The sequence below is a fragment of the Arachis hypogaea genome, chromosome 3, assembly GCF_003086295.3.
Source record: "Arachis hypogaea cultivar Tifrunner chromosome 3, arahy.Tifrunner.gnm2.J5K5, whole genome shotgun sequence".
In the NCBI taxonomy this organism is placed as follows: Eukaryota; Viridiplantae; Streptophyta; class Magnoliopsida; order Fabales; family Fabaceae; genus Arachis; species Arachis hypogaea.
Genome location: NC_092038.1, coordinates 24,363,525 through 24,379,408, shown reverse-complemented (window position 1 = coordinate 24,379,408; position 15,884 = coordinate 24,363,525). Strand labels below are relative to the sequence as shown.

The window sequence follows — 15,884 nt, the reverse complement described above, 5'->3', positions numbered from 1 at the left end:
TCTATACTTTTCCAAAAAAAAAAATTTTCAAATATCCCAAGTTCAAGCAAGCATAAGCCTACGTCTAAGCTCTTCTCACTTCATTGTCTCTCATACTCATACACACACAACAATGGCGGCACTGAAGCTTCTCCTCTCCCAAGCTCGCCGCCACCATTTCCTCTTCAAACACCCTTGGCGCTTCCACTCCCCATTTTCCCTCACCTCTCACAGACCCCTCTCTTCTTCCTCGCCACTACCACAATATCAACAAGACTCACCGAACCCACCAACAAGACCCTCCTCAAAGGAGACCCTCCTTCCAATCCGTTTCAATCCATCCCGTTTCCTACCCACTCAAACCCAAAGACCCGGCGCCCCAACAAACCGAATCCTCGGAGCCTCAGATCCCCCGCGAACGCCCGCCCCCGCCTCTTCCTCGCCGCCCGGTGTCGGCCGAGGGCCAGGAGGAGTCGCAGCGGGGATGAACAAGGGAGGACATTCGGTACGTGAAGGACGCGCCTTCGATTGAGCCGGAGGATAAGGTCGGCGATGATCCGGGTGTTGTGACCGCGGAAGAGAGGAATGAGGAAGCGGAGAAAGAGAGGAGGATGCTTGAGGTTGAGGATGAGATAAGGAAGAAGATGGAGGAGGAGAAGATGAAGGTGCCTTTTCCGATGCTGATCATGCCCAAGCGCAATGAGACTCCCCCTGTCCTTGATTTGAACGAGGCCATTCGCCAAGTTAAGGTTCGATCATATGTTCTTGTTATCGAATTTGCAGTTTTGAATTCATTTCTGAGTTTGATTTCCATTCGCTGTGTGTGGATAACTGTTTTAGTGCATGCTTCGTATGTATATCTCAAAATCAATTTCAAGAAAAAATAATCCATACACACACTTAGATTGACATTGACATTGTATCAGGTGTGCTGCCAGGTGCGTTTTAGTAATTTCTTTATGAGATAGTGGATGGGGAAGTTTATTTCGGGAACAGATTTTGATTTGAAGAAAGAAAAATGACGATGTTTCGGATTTTCTCTTTTTCATTTGCCTTTAGACTCCCAAATATTAGGTGGTTAGGTTGTGTAGATTTCTTATGTTCTTTCTTCAGTGAATATTCATCTTGGGATCCAGGTAGCCTACCCTATGGGAAAAGGATTAGTTATTGGTGTTGCCGACTTGCTTTTGCTTCAGTAGGATTTGTTCTTGGCCCAAGATTAGTTTTAGGTGATTGGTGCTAATAGAGAAGGTAGAGGTTGAAAAAAAAAATTATTTGAATAGTTTTGGCTGCCTTTAGCAACTTGTAAATACCATTGAAGATAGTACTTTTCTTAGATAACTTGTAAGTTATGCATTTTGAGAAGTTAAAAAAGGGAAAATAAAAATCTTTTGTGAGACTAGGGTAAACACTAGTAGGTCATTTCTTTTCAGACAACAATCTATACTGAAATTCTACATTTAAGTGGACTTAAAATTATTGCTGCTAGTAGGTAGCATGTAGGTATATAATATGCATTTATCTGTCTCTTCCTATAAAAGTTAGTGTAGTAATTATAGCAATAGAAGTTGTAGAAGTAACAGCCATAAGTCATAGATATATCATATATGGATGGAGAAGTGTACTAATGTTACTTTCTTTCTGAGAGGACAACTATAAAATTCTGGTGGGATTTAAATTTAACACTGCTATACTGTGTAGATACCTGCAAAACATGTTAAAAAGTGACTAATTTTAGCAACACCTAAAAGGTGTTGCAAAAATTGTTTAGCCACCATAGCCGCTGTAGGCATAGGCACCATAGGTTCCATATGTATTCAAATTTTTTCAAGTATCATGATGTGTAACAACAGTATTGTGCCTTCTTTCCTTTTTTTTTTTTTCGGGTGTGTGATTTGTAAATTATTGGATTTTAAAGTTTTGCTTGGTGCCAGTTGCTATTTTTTGGTATGGACTCCACTTATTGGCCGTCGGCCTCCTGCTGATCCTTTGAATGAATCTTCTTGAGTTCTTGACTTCTTATATTAAATGATCCACGACTTACTATTATTTGATTATGTTTTAAATATTGTTCAGGTCAGTGCCAAGGCAAAGTTTGATGAAACTGTTGAAGCACATGTAAGATTGGGTATTGATTCAAAGCGAACAGAATTATTGGTATGAGTCAGTATATATCAATTCCGTTTCTTTTAACTGTCCCACGTCTTGTTTGCGTGGCTAACTTTTTTAAGTTGACATAACGGCATGAGCTTTGAAAGTATGACTTGTTGTCCATGTATTACATATATCGTATGAGTGGTAGTCTCAATACATCAGAGAGAGAATATGATTATTATCCCACTGATTAAGCAAATTCCTTCTTTATACGTATAACTGCCATGTGATAAGAAGACTGCCTGTAGGACTTCAAATTATCCACTTCGAATCACCTATCATATATGCTTGTATGTGCTTCATTAATAGTTAAATTTTGAGGTCCAATTTACATTATATTTACCAGACATGGAACATCTGCATGTTTTTATTTTGATAATAGCATTAGCTTTGCATGGGAATTTTTTTTCCTAAAGAATATATAAATATTATATTTGACTGAGATAGTCCTTTTAAAGCTTTTTTGGTTCTTTGTTGGACCAGGAAAGAGTGAAGAAATTTATTATCCTTCATGCTTGTGGTACAAAACTGTTCTAACATTGCTTCAGTCAAACTCATTTGCCCAATCCCACTTTTTTTGGGGGGGGGGGGGGGGGGGCTTAACTGTTCAAAGCATTGCATGCTTTAAATTATTTATTATGTTGAGTGCATTTCTTTCAAAAAAAAAAATTTCAGGACTGCTAAGTGAAAATGATATTTTTTATTCTTTTGCTTCTACATCCATATCATTGCTAGATGATTTTTTTTCCGTCTTGTTATATGGCGTTCTGTTAATTTTATTCCTCCTGAAGATAATGGTTTCAACTGTGGCAGGCAGTTCGTGGTACTGTGATTCTGCCTCATGGTGCTCCAAAGGTAACCTGTGATTATTAATTACTGCATAGAATGCTTGGTTTGTAGTCTAATTATTTATATCTTTCAGGCTGTCAGTGTGGCTGTTTTTGCAGAAGAGGCAGATGCAGAAGACGCTAGAAATGCTGGAGCTGATATAGTTGGTGGCAAAGAACTTATTGAGGAGATTGCTAGTAAGGAACTGATCTCTCTCTCTCTTGTGTGTGTATTGTTCATCATATGAATTGGTATGATAGCTTTTTCCCATTATAGTTTTTTCCCTTGAGATTCAGATTTTCATAGTTTTTGACATGTCAAACTCGGGCGTGCTGATCTAGGTAAATGTGTTTTATTCATCACATGCTTATGTTAATTATGAGACATTTGTGTGCCATTAGTTATGCAGAGGAGATATTAAGCTTATCTTCTATGTTTTAGCAATGATAACTTTTTAGTTTTGATGCCAATAATATAAAACCCTAAGCTATGTGTTAGGCTTTTTTGTTTTTTGTGCTTATGTTATTCGTATCTAATAGAATTTGTATTTGTATTAATTACTACAGGTGGTAATAATAAACTTAAAGTTGACAAGTGCTTCTCAACTCCTGGAATGGCACCTCATCTTGGAAAGGTATTTTGAATCTGTCATCTGAATGATTGGTTGGTTTTTCTGAAATATGAAGCTTATGCAAACTATTATGCAGATAGCACAATATCTTAGAAAGCGAAGGCTGATGCCAGACAAGAAAGTAAGCTTTTCCAATGCTTATTGACTTTCTAATTTTCTTTTTGAACGGCATGGCATGAGTAGATCGTATTGACTCGTGATTGCAAATATGTTTTACAGCTAGGTACTCTGACTAGTGATATTGCTGGTCAACTGAAAGAACTAAGGCAAGGCCGCGTTGAGTTTAAGATGGAAAGTAAATCAATTTTGCATATTGGATTGGGAAAGGTGAAATCATGTTCTCCTTGAACTCCATATGGGAATTGCTATGCTGCACGAGATGTAATCTTATACTTAAAAGTACTATTTGCAGGTAAGCTACAAAGAAGAGGCTTTACGAGAGAATATTGGCGCATTTATGAATGCTGTTTTGCTTGCCAAGCCTGCTGGATTAAAGAAGAGTAAGTAGCGCATATCCTTGTGCTTTTTTTTTTTTTTTTTTTTTTATCTGGGAAAATATGATTTACCACTACCTACTGGGAAAGGAAATTTTCATGTTTTAGCTCCTGAAATAGTGGAGTTGCATGTTAATAGTTGGTCACAAAAAATGACCAAGCACACTAAAAAGTTAAGTCTAAAATTTTTTTAAACACTCCCATGTCTCAACCTTGGCAGCGAACACAAGAATTTGACCTTTATGAAGACTACAATGTATATATATAAGACTGTTAATATTGAATGGTAGCACATAAATAACGTATTCTGGTATTGTAGTTTTACTGTTACAATGGAAGATTTCACTTGGTTTTTCATTGAAATGTTGATCTTATCTATATAATTGATAGCATTTAAGCTGGATTCCCTAACATAAATCACAGTATTTTGACATGTTCTTAAGTCAGATTTATCCTTTGCACTAATGCTGATATTTCTTTTTGACTTGTATAGCTTAAGCCTGTGGTTTCCCTGGAATCCTGTTGTCACCTTCCATGATTGGTTGGGTACTAGTGTTTATTTTTCTTACAACTGGAAAAGTCATTGGAATAAATTGCTAACTGAAAATTCAGGTTATTACCCTTGCCGTGCGTTGCAAGAAATTCTGTAGGAGGTGTTAATATAAACTAGGTTCTAGATTTTAAATAAACAATATGGTATCATTTTAAGACAACCATAAGTATGACCGAGAAAGGTTAAGGATATTATATATCAAAATTAGGTTTATTTTAGGGCAAGCTTACTGTAGAGAATGAGACATTGATAGTTCATTAGGTGCATGTGATGGTAATGCAGATTCACACAGATATTCACATATTTGGAATGATGATTCTGTTTTGCATGGAGGATTAAACTTCGAATGCTTGATCCTGGTTTTATTTTGTTTAACATGATCACCAAGTTCATGTGTTAGTGTTACATTTATTTCTATTATCCGACACTTTTTCTTTTTTGCTGATCAGCTTCCAAATATGCTGGATATGTGCTTTCTGTCCATCTAAGCAGCACGGTAAGCTTGAATTTATTCTCCTATCTGTTCTCTTTTACTTCACCGCTATCTTGGTCTTTGCTTAACCACCAGAATATTATAGAAATGAATCATCTCCTGGTGCTACAGTGCCTTGTAGCCTGATTCCTACTATTAGTCCTAGGTTAGATGGACTATACAGTTCAGAATTTTTTATTAACTTGGAATATTTGTGCTGAGGATCATCAATTCAGAAAAACTGATAATGCACATTTTCTCATTCTTGTATATCTGCTTTCTTTCTTTCAAGTTGCTAAGTCAGTGCAATGTTGTTGTTGCAGATGGGGCCAGGAGTACCTGTTTCAATACAATCGCTATCCAAAGCAGCCGATAATTACAGGAAAGTGCACGTGGTATGAGTCAGTGGATGAGGCGCAGTTATTATGGTCTCTCAACGTGACTTGTAAGTTTTGGTAACAAAATGTTTGCTTAGTTTTTTTGTTTGAATTGATTTTAGGTGGTTTCATTTTAGATGTATGTGTCAATAATTACTTGGAATAGTAACATTTTTGTGCGAACTAGTGGAATAGTGACCTTGTAAAATATAGGTTACCAAATTTGGTTTAAAGAAAAACATTGAGCTAACCTTTTGGTCGCTAGTGTCCGGGTTTAGCTAGTGGCATGCTTGCTGATCTTTAATCTTAATGAACTTTTTTTCTTTCAAATTGGTATTTGAAGATCACTTGGGAGTTAATGTAATATGTTACATGATGACATCTGCTAATAAAGTCTAAACTTGGTTTGAAGAAAAAAAAAATGCTTAATACTAAACATTGGTCATCAGATTAGGTATTATGTATTCGTGTGTATTTAACTATTTATAGGTGTTGTTTTACTCATTCTCTTTAACAAAGTGGTCGAGTATAAAAGTAATCATTTTTTTTTTTTTTGCAGTAGAACATTATATTTTTCATGAGAACATACCATTATAAATTTTATACTTTTATTTCGGTTTTGATTATAAACTAGCTTTTAATTTGTGCATCAGTTGTTAAATAAATGTTTAATTATAAGTGTGTTTTATATAATTAAGTTCAATATGTATTATGGTAAACTTAAATTCCTTAAATAATTGAAATTGCTATCATTAATGTTATTCATGCTCAGAGATTAAAATAATCGAAACTCGTTTAGGATAGAAACTAAAATTAGAAATACATATAAGATATATCCGAGATGTAAGCCACGAATCCTATAATACGACGGTAAAAACCGAGATATTTTCTAACTTACTATTACTATTGGATTCTCTTATGGTAAATTCCATGACAATGCTGGCAGAGAAATTTGGACAACAATGAAAGTGTTTCTAGTAGTACATGCACTTTCAATGCTTGTCTCAACAAATCCAACTCCTTATAAATCTTTTTGTGATTCTCTTATGAAGACGATGCTATCAGCCAAAAATATGTACCATAGTATGGGTTTTTAGATATGTTCAGTAAGTACAACCAAAATTAGTGTGGAAAATTATGGACTTAAATATTATGCAAAAATTTCTTTAAAGTTAATTGTGATGCGAGTGTTTTTTCGGACTCTCATGTAGCGGGGTTTGGTTGCAATAAACGAAATCATTATGACACTTGGGTGCGGGATAGTTCAGGACATCTGCCATATGATTCAGTCTTTAAAAATGAGCCTTTGGCAATCTGGAATGGTCTTTATGCTTGTGTGGAAAGTTAGCTGTGATACGTTTTTTTAAGGTGTATCTCTTGCTGGAAAGTAGAAAATATTATAAATTATGTTGCAGGTGATAATATGAGGAGATGTTAAACAAGAATTGGAAAGTGCCTTTCAATTGGGTTTGAAGAGATGCTAATGTTGTTACTGACTGGCTGGCCAAGACAGGAGCTAAGAGTGTTTATAAGTTTATTCCTATTTGATGTGGATTCGGCCGAGTGAGGATCTCTTGCAGATTTTGATAAAGGAATTTGCTGTTTAGGTTTCTGTTTTGTTCTTGCTTTGTTGCTTGTTTAGATTTTCTTAGACACAGAAGAAAATACCACCATGGGATTCCAACCTAGTTATAACTCAATCATATGTACGCACTTGTACAAATATATAGAAGAGAAATATTCGAGGACCATTAGAATTTATTTTTTTGGCTATCACTTTTAGCCATCAACCTAATTCTTTTAGTCTAGTAATCTAACAACATATTTTTATTTTATACTTTTAAATATTGATGGTTAACTGTTGATTAAAAATAAATTTTGCTAGTCTTCTATGAAATATTTGCTTCCCTCTTCTCTAAAACCCTTTAAAGAACTTATCTTGACACCTTATCATACAAATTTTCTAAAAGTTAATAAACATAACGTGTATATCCTTCTGGTTTTTCTTTCACATATTCATGTTTTTCTTTCATTCTATAATATAGATTCGATTGGATGGTAGGATTGTTCCTTGAAATACCTTCAAAACAGGATTGTCTTATATGATATGTACCTACTTTAACTTCTCTTGTATACAAAGGCTTTATATTAAGAATATATGACAAATAGTTGAAGTTGAAGTAGGTGCAGATTATAATAGTTATATAAGATAACCCTATCTTTTGGAGGTATTTCAAAGAACAATTTTACAATCTAATCAAGTATTTACTTCATAATGAGAGAAAAGCATGAATGTGATATTAGATATTCTTCGGGAACAAAGCAAATTAATAGTTTCAAGCTTGGGAGGCATATTTTAGAGATTGAAAAATATATACATTCATACACACGCCGTTGTCTAATAAATTCTGCTTTTGGGATAAAAGGCTCTCGACACTAAGTGCAAGTTTTGAAATTGCCTCCATTGCAATTGATTGAGTATTAAGTCAATTTTCTTTGAGAAATTTAGGTAGTTGTAAGCAATTTCAACCATAGCCGCAAGAGAATGTACCCCCGTAGTCCCGTACCAAATAACTAAATGTCCTTTCAAGGTGTATCACGAAATTGTAGAGGATAGATAGAAGAAATTTGAGGGTCAGATTTATGGATATACAAAAAATTTGAGGGTTAAATTTGTGTTTAATTTTTTATTATTTTAAAAATACAAATCTGATGTCAAATACATTTAAAGTCATTGATTGTATTTATGGTCATTATTTTTAATTTTTATTAAAATATATTTAATAAAGATATTAAAATAATTAATTTCATATAACCATAAAAAATATATACAAATAATACTTTTTAAAAAATAAAATCATATAACAATTAAAAATATTCCATTTCAATATATATTATAATTTTATTTTTGAGATAATTATCAGTAAATATATCTAATAAATAAATTAAAAATAAACTACTAGATAATCGTTTTTAAATATATAAATTGTACTGTTTTATTTTCGTGCAGGAAACGGAGCCATTTGGATTGCGCATGCGCGCTTATCAATCCAGGTTATTTTCATTTCGATTTGTGCAGTCATCAAATTTATTTAAGTCGGTAACTAACCGCACCTTAATTAAATCATTTTTAGTAGAAGTATAAAATTATTCTACCTATTTCCACTGCCACTCTATCCTCTTCTCCCACCACCACCACCACCGCCATCACATTAACATTCACTTTCGTTTTATTTTCCCACCATTTTTATGTGATGGCTCTTGTTCCCACTTGCAATCTTCACCCTTTCTTTGATTCCTTCAACACTATCCCCAAGCTTCACACTCTTTGCTTCTTGAGGTACTCTTCTTATTCTTTTTCTTCAATTCACTGCTCTGATAAGCTCACTTTCTGCGCAACACGGAACTGGGTCTTGTGCCATTCAATTAATGGAACAATACCCTCTAAGAATTCTAGTGTTTTTGGTGTGAAAAATATAATATTTCAATGTAAGGGTTTGTGTAGTGATAGTTGGTTGAAACGTTGGAACGAGCCTAACAAAAACACTCGTCCAAAACAGCCATGTGCTCTTTTGGATTATCAAGGTTCTGGAAATGGGCATTCATCAAAATCTAGTTTTGTGAGTTCTGATGATGATTATGATTATGATTATGATGATAGAGGTGGTGATGGAAGCAGTGGTGGCAGTACTATGGATAGGATTGTGGAGAAATTGAAGAAATTTGGGTATGTTGATGATGATAAGATTGAGAAGCAAGATAGAAGGGAAGAGAGGGTAATAGAAAAAGGATCTGTGGAGGATATATTTTACGTGGAGGAAGGGATATTGCCCAATACACGAGGCGGGTTTTCACCGGAGTCTCCATTTGGAATTGGAAACATTGTGAGTGATAGGGAGGTGAGGTTTCCATGGGAGAAGCCAATAGATAAAGAGAAAGAAGAGGAAGAGAGGTATAATCGAAGAAGGAGGGAAAGTAAGACTTCTCTTGCAGAACTGACTCTTCCAGAGTCGGAATTGAGGAGGCTGAGGCGCTTGACTTTCGAGAAGAAGCATAAGACCAGAGTTGGGGGTGGTGGGGTTACTCAAGGTCTTGTGGACAAGATTCATGAGAGGTGGAAGGAGTCAGAGATTGTTAGGCTGAAATTCGAAGGGGAAGCTGCACTTAACATGAAGAGGATGCACGAGCTACTGGAGGTTTGCCTTCTACCTTTGGCTTAGTTTCATGTATATAAGTCTGCTATGTTTAGTTTAGCTTCATTTATAATTTATAATGATAATTAGATTCAAATGCAATAGTGTATTGAAGGTAACAGTGTCTTTTGTGAAGCATAGGTAAACTTGTCGTAGATGAATTGAATAGCATTCTATAGACACCTTCCGTTTCTTGGTGCTATAGTTGGACATCCAAGGTCAAATCTGTCCCTATGACATGTTCTGATATTCTTAAAAGGTTTTGATGTGAAACATGATATTTCTTTTTCACAAATCGTTTTCATATAGTGATGAATTCTTGTGACATTTTCTAGAATTCGAGAGAACACTTCCTCTCTTTTGGATTTGGATACATTTCTTGATCAACCACATTTCTTGTTAGAATAATTCCGATTATCCTTAGGGATTTGTCTGAATGTTGAATGCTCTACGATTACATGTTCAACTTGCTTCTTCTGACTGCTGTTGTTTTGTTTATGTATTTTCTTCTCTTTTATATTTTTGGGGTGTGGATATATTCTTCATTGGTCATCAATAACCTTAGCCTTATTCTTATTCTTGATTATTTTAAAATCACATTCAGAGGAAAACTGGTGGTCTCGTGGTTTGGAGGTCTGGCAACTCTGTTTCCTTGTACAGGGGTGTGAGCTATGAAGTTCCTTCAATACAACAGAACAAGTGGATATATAGGAAAAGAGGGAGTTCTTCAGTGCAACAGAACAAACAGATATATGGAAAAAGCGAGAATTCTTTTAAGTCTTTACCAGCACCTTCTCATCATTCATTGGAAAAGCATTCTGACATTGCTTCTAATTTTGGGACAAGTCCACATTTGGAAAAAATGGAAGCTACTGATGACCAAAAGGAAAAAAATTTGCTTCCAGAAGTTAGTTACGAAGATGAAGTAGACAAATTTTTGGATACTCTAGGCCCTAGATACACAGATTGGCCTGGGAGTGAGCCGTTGCCAGTTGATGCAGATATGCTTCCGGCAACTATTCCTGGTTATGAGCCTCCATTCAGAGTTCTTCCCTTTGGAGTGAGACCCTCGCTTGGTCAAACAGAGGCAACTTCTCTACGAAGGATCGCAAGGACCCTTCCTCCACATTTTGCTTTAGGTTAGCAATCAATTCTCTTGTTCATGTGAAGTATATAGTTTTGTGCTGATTATAAATTAATCATTGTGTATAGGTAGAAACAGACAACTTCAAGGATTAGCTACAGCCATGATTAAATTATGGGAAAAAATTTCTATTGCAAAGGTTGCACTCAAACGCGGTGTGCCGCTAACTACAAGCGAGAGAATGGCAGAAGAGATCAAGGTGATAAAGGATAAATCATGTCTTTTCCAGTTCCACTTGTAAAAATGTTGACTTTTCCGCAGTTTTTTCTTCAACGTTATTTTTATTACGTATGCCTTTCATAACAAAAAAACTTCTCCCATGTTAAAAATTTGTACTGTTTTGTCCCCATAATTTGCTAATGGCAGCTTCCTTTAGGAGACATGAAATGTCTTTAAGGGGTCGAGACTGCTCCACAACTTATGTTTGTAAGACTTGAGGGATTCAACTCTTATAGGTGGAAGGCAGGCGATGGATTTGTATCTCTAACAAGTTTTAGTGATATCAAGTTATTTTGAAGCTATCATATTATAAAAGGGATTTTGGAAAAATATAGATAGTTAATAAGTTAAATATAAAATTATGAACTAAATGTATATTAATGTATAGAAGTCAGTCAGATGGCCTTGCAAGTTGCATTTAGATTAGTGTTGGATGGACTTTACATGCATCAACAAATCTAGTTATAGACAATTACTGAAATAATAATAAATGATTGCTTGTTATATGCTGTTGATAAATTATTACTTCCCCCCCCCCCCCCCCCCAGAAATTGACAGGTGGTGTACTACTCTCGAGGAATAAATACTTCTTGGTCTTTTATCGGGGAAAGAATTTTTTGTCAGCAACAGTCACACAAGCCCTGAAGGAGAGGGAAAGAATGGCAAAAGCAATGCAAGATGAGGAAGAACAAGCAAGATTGAGAGCGTCATCTTTGGTCTTACCAACTATGAATAATTCAGAGATATCTGCAGAGGCTGGGACCCTTGGTGAAACTTTGGATGCAGATGCAAAATGGGGAAAGACCTTGGACGAACATCACAAACAAAAAATAATGAGAGAAGTAGAACTACAGCGACATACCACAGTTGTTAACAAGTTAGAACGAAATCTGTTTCTGGTAAGTGAATAGAAATCTCTTATCAACTTGCTAATGGATTTCATGTTAAGTCACTTCCATGATTGAGAAAAATGATAGTTCCCTAAGGGTTTTCTTACAGGCAGTAAAGCAATGAATAATGAAGGCAATAGACCAAGTTTACCGGAGAAAAAAATATTTATTACTTATTTTGTACCTGACACTCATCCGTACATTATCAACAAGTTTAAACACTTTTTATAACTGCTAAGCTTGTTTAATTTCCAACGTGCTTATTATGACTCTAAATAAGGCCTTATCACCAATGCTTATAGATATTATGTTTGATGTGTAAGTGCCTTGGAGTTTTTTACATTCTTCTTGTCTTCTTCGATGACCTAACTCCACTCTAGGATTATTTCCAACTTGGCATATATGATTGTGATTGATCCTCGGATTTTCACTTATACCAGGCTGAAAGAAAGGTAATGAGAGCTGAACGAGCCTTGATGAAAGTGGAGTCATCTTTGATGCCATCAGAACCCAAATCAGACCCTGAAAGCATAACTGACGAAGAGAGGTTTATGTTTCGCAAATTAGGATTGCGGATGAAAGCCTTCTTACTTCTTGGTAAGAGCATATAAAATTGTCTCAATTTATTTCAGGACCACTTTGGTTCATTTCACCTTTAGCAAAGGGCGGAAGGGAAGAAATCAGGGTGTCCTTGGTTAGAGAGTAAGGGTGGGATAGTAAATTTGATTAAAACTACACATGATGCTTATCCATAAAACAAATTTGATTCAAATTTGTTTTATATGAACCTGACTTTTGGTGTCAGGTAGACGTGGAGTTTTTGATGGTACAATTGAGAACATGCACCTGCACTGGAAATATAGGGAACTGGTTAAGATAATTGTGAAGGCTAAAACCTTTGATCAAGTGAAAAAGGTTGCATTGGCACTCGAAGCCGAGAGTGGAGGCATTTTAGTTTCGGTTGACAAAGTTTCAAAAGGATATGCTATAGTTGTTTACCGGGGAAAGGACTACCAGCGACCTTTAACTCTAAGACCGAAGAATCTTTTGACAAAGAGAAAGGCTCTAGCACGGTCAATTGAGCTCCAACGACGTGAGGTATTGATACAAACTTTTGTTTCGTGATATCTAATATCAATCTTCATGCAAAATCCAAAAACACTTGTAGGTCTCTCTAATTAATTGATAATTTATCCTAATTTTCTTCTAGTATTGTACTTAGTACAATGCATGCTCTTTTTTAATTTCCCTTTTCCACTGATAACAGGCTCTCTTGAAGCATATTTCAAATTTGCAAAAGAAAGTGGAGAAGATAAGATCTGAAATAGTATGTACCTACCTACTGATCTTGTATCTTTACTATATCGCAAGCAAAATTGTATTATGGGAAGCAGACTGTACTCATATTTTGCTTATTTCACTATTGATAGAAACAAGTGGAGACTGTAAAGGACCATGGAGATGAAGAATTCTATGACAAATTAGAATCTGCTTATGCTAGCAATGATGATGACTCTGAGGTTGCTCTCTCTCTCTCTCTCTCTCTCTCTCTCTTGTTTTATTTTTAATTTTTATTTTTGGTTAATATGTTATTTATATATAGGTGGAAGATGGCGAGGAAGGAGATGAGGCATATCTTGAGACCTATAATAGTGAAAGCGACAGTGAAGACAATGAAAGTGATAATAATTTGTATACTTCAACTGAGCAATTTGCATCACAAAGTTGAAAGGTAAAAAGACATGTCTGAACTCTTAAGACTATTTCTACCATTTATGGAACAGTATACATTGAACACATGCTGAATGTGGATAAACATAATAACTCTTTCTGATCAAGCCACTAAAGAAAAGACTTGGTGCCATGTGTGTCAAAGGACATGTTATGCAGTCATGATAAGAATCGAATTAGACAAAGAATTATTGAAAAATTGTATGTACGTACTTTTTGTTCATAATGGAGCTCTCTGAGTTGAATTAGTTAATAGATCTTTTTTGTTTATGTTTTAAAAATTCAGGTTCAGTATTATGAGCTTTATATAAATGAAGGAAATAACTGCTGATTTTGAGGCTTAAGGATTTGATGATATTGTTGGTGTTTACTGTTTACCCCCCAACATTAAAGATAATAAGTATGTTCTTAGAGGTAGTGTTTGGAATTCTTTGGAATTGGAATTAATTTGATTTGTAAATCAATTCATTATTTGGAATTGATAAAAAGTATGAATTGATTTGATTTGTAAATCTATTGATATACTTTTTAACTAATTTTGAATCATCTCAAAGATTTCACTAGAATTAAAATGATTTGTTATTTTAGAAGTGTAAAGAAAAGGGATTTGAGAGGGAGATGACACTTCGATAATGGTATAGGATTGTGTAATATAATTGAAGAATAAATGATAAAAATGTAAAATCTTACCTTAAAATCAATTTAATTCTCGTTAATTTACAATCCCCAGTTATAAGCAAGAAAAGTCCACATTGTGGACTCCATATTGCATTATAAATGCAGAAAAAAAATGCATCTTGATCGATTGGTTGGCTGCAATGGTTAATGTTACAAATAATGGTTATTGGTGGAAATAGATCTTCTCAAATTTTTTTTTTAAATTGAGGGAGTAAAGTGTTATCTCTAACTTTTAAATGCTTTTTCTTTCATGTTTTCTCTTGGTCTCCCACTTATAAAATGTATAATGAGAGATCACATTTTACTCCCTCAAGTGCAAACAAAAAATTGAGAGGATCCAATCCCGTTAGTTGGTTACTGCTTCTTGTTGGATTTTCCTATTTTCAGAATTGTTTCCCTTAACAGTTTATGATGACTTGTCCTGGAAGATGATAGAATAATTTCCTTCGAAACAGAACCAGGTTCCATTGTAAGGCTTGGTTCCTTGTAAAGTTCATAGATGGAATCAGCTTCCACATTCAAACCTCCTATCATCTCCAAGCATTTGATATCTTCAGGATCTACTAACAGGTTATGATCATCATCCTTCCACCCTATGAGCTGTGTTGTATGACAAGAGAACATAGTTACCATTTTATCATCTTAATGTATCATAGTGTAATGTCAATATTTTTTCATGACAAGGTTGAGTAGAATATTGTTCATATGATTTTAATTCCTTTGGTGAACCATCAACAGCATTTGTGCAATAGAGCCTAGCATTATCAACAAGTTTGCAGTATCTTGGAATGCATTAGCAAACCTTTTGTGAGATTTCAACTGTGAATTCACCCTCACTTCTCTCCCATTCATAATAGCTCTCCCGTCAAAATTCCGGTAAGAAATGTTAAATTATGATACAAACTCGAAAATAGTAATAATTTAACAGAATTCTTCACTCACACAAGAAAATATATATATACCTACCTAATGCCTCGAACAATAGCAAGATAGCCATCACAAACTACACCAACTAACTCTATTCTGTAAGGCTTTTGATCACGGGGTTCTCCATTATCGTTCTCTTCTGATTGTTCTTCTGCATCATTCATTTGCTCCCAGTAGTTTTCGGTAATAATTCCGTCTTCAGCTACTTTATAGCCCACTTCCATTCGGTACCTGCATTTGTGAACATTTCTTGCCATGGAGATAGTCTCCTCCACAAAAGGCTCCCATGATAAGGTTCCATCCATGATCACATCTCTCCCTTCATTTAGAGCTCTCACCAGCAGAGATGATGCTGCATCAGTTGACGATTGGTGCACCTGTTTCAGATTTCCGGAGTTCAATGTTTTCATTAGTTAAAAGCTCGTTTGTAATGGTTTAAAATGTATAACTAATAATCTTATAGGAATTTTATCAAAGCTACAAAAGGACAATCTTTTAAGATTTGAAAGTAGTAAATTATCGTTTTTTTTTTTACTGTGAAAGATTTAAGTACTGACAATTATAATTACAAAAGATGTACAATAATTCAATAGATATTAAATATTGGGTTAGTT

At 34.9% G+C, this 15,884-nt stretch overlaps 2 protein-coding genes across 7 annotated transcripts; both read left to right on the top strand.

Annotated features, from left to right (window-relative positions):
* Positions 1 to 3: 3 nt before the first annotated feature.
* On the top strand, positions 4 to 7,239 carry LOC112789915 (uncharacterized). Of its 2 annotated transcripts, XM_025832083.3 has the most exons (11): positions 4 to 728; positions 2,056 to 2,136; positions 2,947 to 2,988; positions 3,056 to 3,158; positions 3,528 to 3,595; positions 3,669 to 3,713; positions 3,812 to 3,919; positions 4,005 to 4,092; positions 5,089 to 5,135; positions 5,435 to 5,556; positions 6,904 to 7,239. In XM_025832083.3, exons 1-10 carry the CDS (start codon positions 591 to 593, stop codon positions 5,510 to 5,512), a joined length of 798 nt encoding a protein of 265 aa, XP_025687868.1. In that variant the 5' UTR covers positions 4 to 590; the 3' UTR covers positions 5,513 to 5,556; positions 6,904 to 7,239. The 2 variants fall into 2 exon arrangements, with proteins under 2 accessions (XP_025687868.1, XP_072088727.1); XM_072232626.1 differs by lacking the exon at positions 3,669 to 3,713 and having other exon boundaries at positions 30 to 728.
* Positions 7,240 to 8,476: 1,237 nt separating this feature from the next.
* LOC112789913 (CRM-domain containing factor CFM3A, chloroplastic/mitochondrial) lies at positions 8,477 to 15,114 on the top strand. Of its 5 annotated transcripts, none has more exons than XR_003196446.3 (10): positions 8,477 to 9,684; positions 10,286 to 10,820; positions 10,894 to 11,024; positions 11,593 to 11,943; positions 12,375 to 12,531; positions 12,744 to 13,032; positions 13,202 to 13,261; positions 13,365 to 13,454; positions 13,538 to 13,666; positions 14,799 to 15,114. XR_003196446.3 is itself a non-coding variant. In XM_025832077.3 (10 exons), the coding sequence occupies exons 1-9, from the start codon at positions 8,743 to 8,745 to the stop codon at positions 13,661 to 13,663; spliced, it is 2,685 nt and encodes an 894-aa protein (XP_025687862.1). In that variant the 5' UTR covers positions 8,477 to 8,742; the 3' UTR covers positions 13,664 to 13,666; positions 14,799 to 15,114. The 5 variants fall into 5 exon arrangements, 3 of the variants coding, with proteins under 3 accessions (XP_025687862.1, XP_025687863.1, XP_025687865.1); XR_011879639.1 differs by having other exon boundaries at positions 14,749 to 15,114; XM_025832077.3 differs by having other exon boundaries at positions 12,740 to 13,032.
* Positions 15,115 to 15,884: the final 770 nt, after the last annotated feature.